The sequence below is a fragment of the Halyomorpha halys genome, unplaced genomic scaffold (assembly GCF_000696795.3).
Source record: "Halyomorpha halys isolate HHAL.00 unplaced genomic scaffold, Hhal_1.1 Scaffold65.1, whole genome shotgun sequence".
NCBI lineage: Eukaryota > Metazoa > Arthropoda > Insecta > Hemiptera > Pentatomidae > Halyomorpha > Halyomorpha halys.
The window spans coordinates 709,573-711,706 of NW_027109066.1; the positions used below are offsets into that span (position 1 = coordinate 709,573).

At 25.9% G+C, this 2,134-nt stretch overlaps 1 protein-coding gene across 2 annotated transcripts in view; it reads left to right on the top strand.

The window, feature by feature from the left end:
• LOC106692666 (putative leucine-rich repeat-containing protein DDB_G0290503) overlaps positions 1-2,134 on the top strand; it is a 36,031-nt gene that overhangs the window by 4,426 nt on the left and 29,471 nt on the right. For both annotated transcript variants that reach the window (XM_014438751.2, XM_014438750.2), the window contains exon 2: positions 748-1,144. In XM_014438751.2, coding sequence (XP_014294237.1) covers positions 748-1,144 — 397 coding nt within the window. The remainder of the gene's footprint in view (positions 1-747; positions 1,145-2,134) is intronic.

Sequence of the window (2,134 nt, forward strand, 5' to 3'; positions counted from 1 at the left end):
TACACACGGTCAATCAATAATCTTCCAGGACATAAAAAATGTAATTGTGGAGATTTTTAAACTATAAAAAACTTCAATAAAATTATAAAGAGGATGAAGATAAATACAGAATAGAATTATTAACTAATATATTATTATAGTAAACAGTGTTAAATAATAATTTTGCATATATATATATATATACGTTCAGTAACTACTACTAATTTGCAATATACATTGTCGAAAGTGAAAATAATAATTGAAATAGGATTGTGTGTTCTATTTTGTTCATTATTTTCCTTCTTTATTTTATTCTTATTACCGATATTTTCCGTTTTTTATTGTGTACTGTATTTTTAAATAATAGTATAATAGTTATTATTTCTGTTTTCATTAATTGTCTATTACTATTCTGTAATTCTTATTTATTTATACTTTTCACATCTTATTTTGTTTGTTTATTTTTATATAAATTTTCACTTATTTTAAATAAAATTTAGACCCACCTTAGTTTAGTTTCATTTCATCTTATCTATTCACTTACTTGGTTTCAGTTGTTAGTATCTTTTTTTATTTTTGCAAAGTGGGGCGAAATGTTGGCTCACAATAAATAGTTTTATAATTAGTTGAGTTCTTTTGACCGCTCTCGGACCATCTTCCTTCTAAATAATTGACATATATTATTGTTAGCTTCTATTGATATTATAGTTATCTGGGGCTTTTATTAGGGCTATTAGGTATAATTCATTTTAATTATATGGTTTTTAGTTTCAGAATGTAACTTAGGAAACAGAGATAAAGTAACTGCACCAGATGATACAAATGTGAATGTGTCGGAGCAGTCCGTTGATCCAATTGAAAACAATTCACAAGAGCCTATTCCTGATAATAAAGAACTAATTAAAACTAATAGTGATAAGTATTCAGAACTTATAACTCTACTTGGTGGGAAGGAAGGCGATATTGATACCTTTATTAAACAATACACGATTTGGCAACAATCTCAATCAAATACTGGAAAGCAAATCAAAGCTAAAAAGAATGCTACTAAATCACCGACACTACAAAAGCCTATGAAACTCAAAGCTACAAGAGGCACACCTTTGATTAAGTTAACTAAAAAATCCATATCTAAAAAAATGAATAAAAATTCTGATAAAAAAAGGTAGGTTTTTATTTAGCATTTGAAGAATATGTGTTATGTTTTAACAATTTTTTATGTTTACTTTTGAGTTTTTTAGTGTATGTAACTTAAGCATTCAATATTCAACCTTAATCTGCTATACATTAATCAATGTGTTCAGGTACTTATATTTATTAATTTATGTATTTTAAAAATTAAAGCTAATAATAAATAGTTTTTTTACTATTTGAGTTATTTTGGACTGCACCCGGACAATGTTCCTTTTATCAAAAATTATAATTTTATTGTGAAAATTTGTTTTATAAGCTCAGTTAATCAGACATGGGTCTAGGAAATAATTGTACTCAATGTTAAATACTTCTCATATTTATACAGTTGCAAATACATTTGATTATTGCTACTCTAAGCTAATAAAAAAATAATTTTTTAAGTTTTTTTTTTTATTTATATTTATTAAACACCAGGCCTGGTGAGCCTTACATGGTTAATATAATTTTTACATTTTGTTTGTTTAACAATTGATTATGGGAGGGGGTGTGCAAAAGACATCTCTACCTATTTTCAATGCTATTAATTTTGAACAATTGAGAATAATAATGATCAATTATAATATATATATAAAAAGTACAATTAAATAAATAAATAAAAGTAATAATTTTTATGAAGAGGGAGAAAAAAAGTTAATAACAAAAACAATGACATGAATTGATTTAATAAAATAAATATCTGACTTCTAATGAAAAAAAAAAGATTAATTTGAGAAAAAGACAAAGAGAAAAATAAATAAAATAGTCGTAATGACAATAATAGGATAGATAAATGTAGAATTTTTAACAGGATGCTCTGTAGCACTCTGGGCTTCAGTCTTTGAGATGAGGTTGGATTTCTCAAGTTGTAAGTCATTGCTCCTTTAACTGTTGGTAACTGGGAGTGGAATTTTATAAACCGTTTCTTGATGAAGTCTGTTGATTCCATTTGTAGTTCCTGATGTGATTGGCTGTACTATGAACC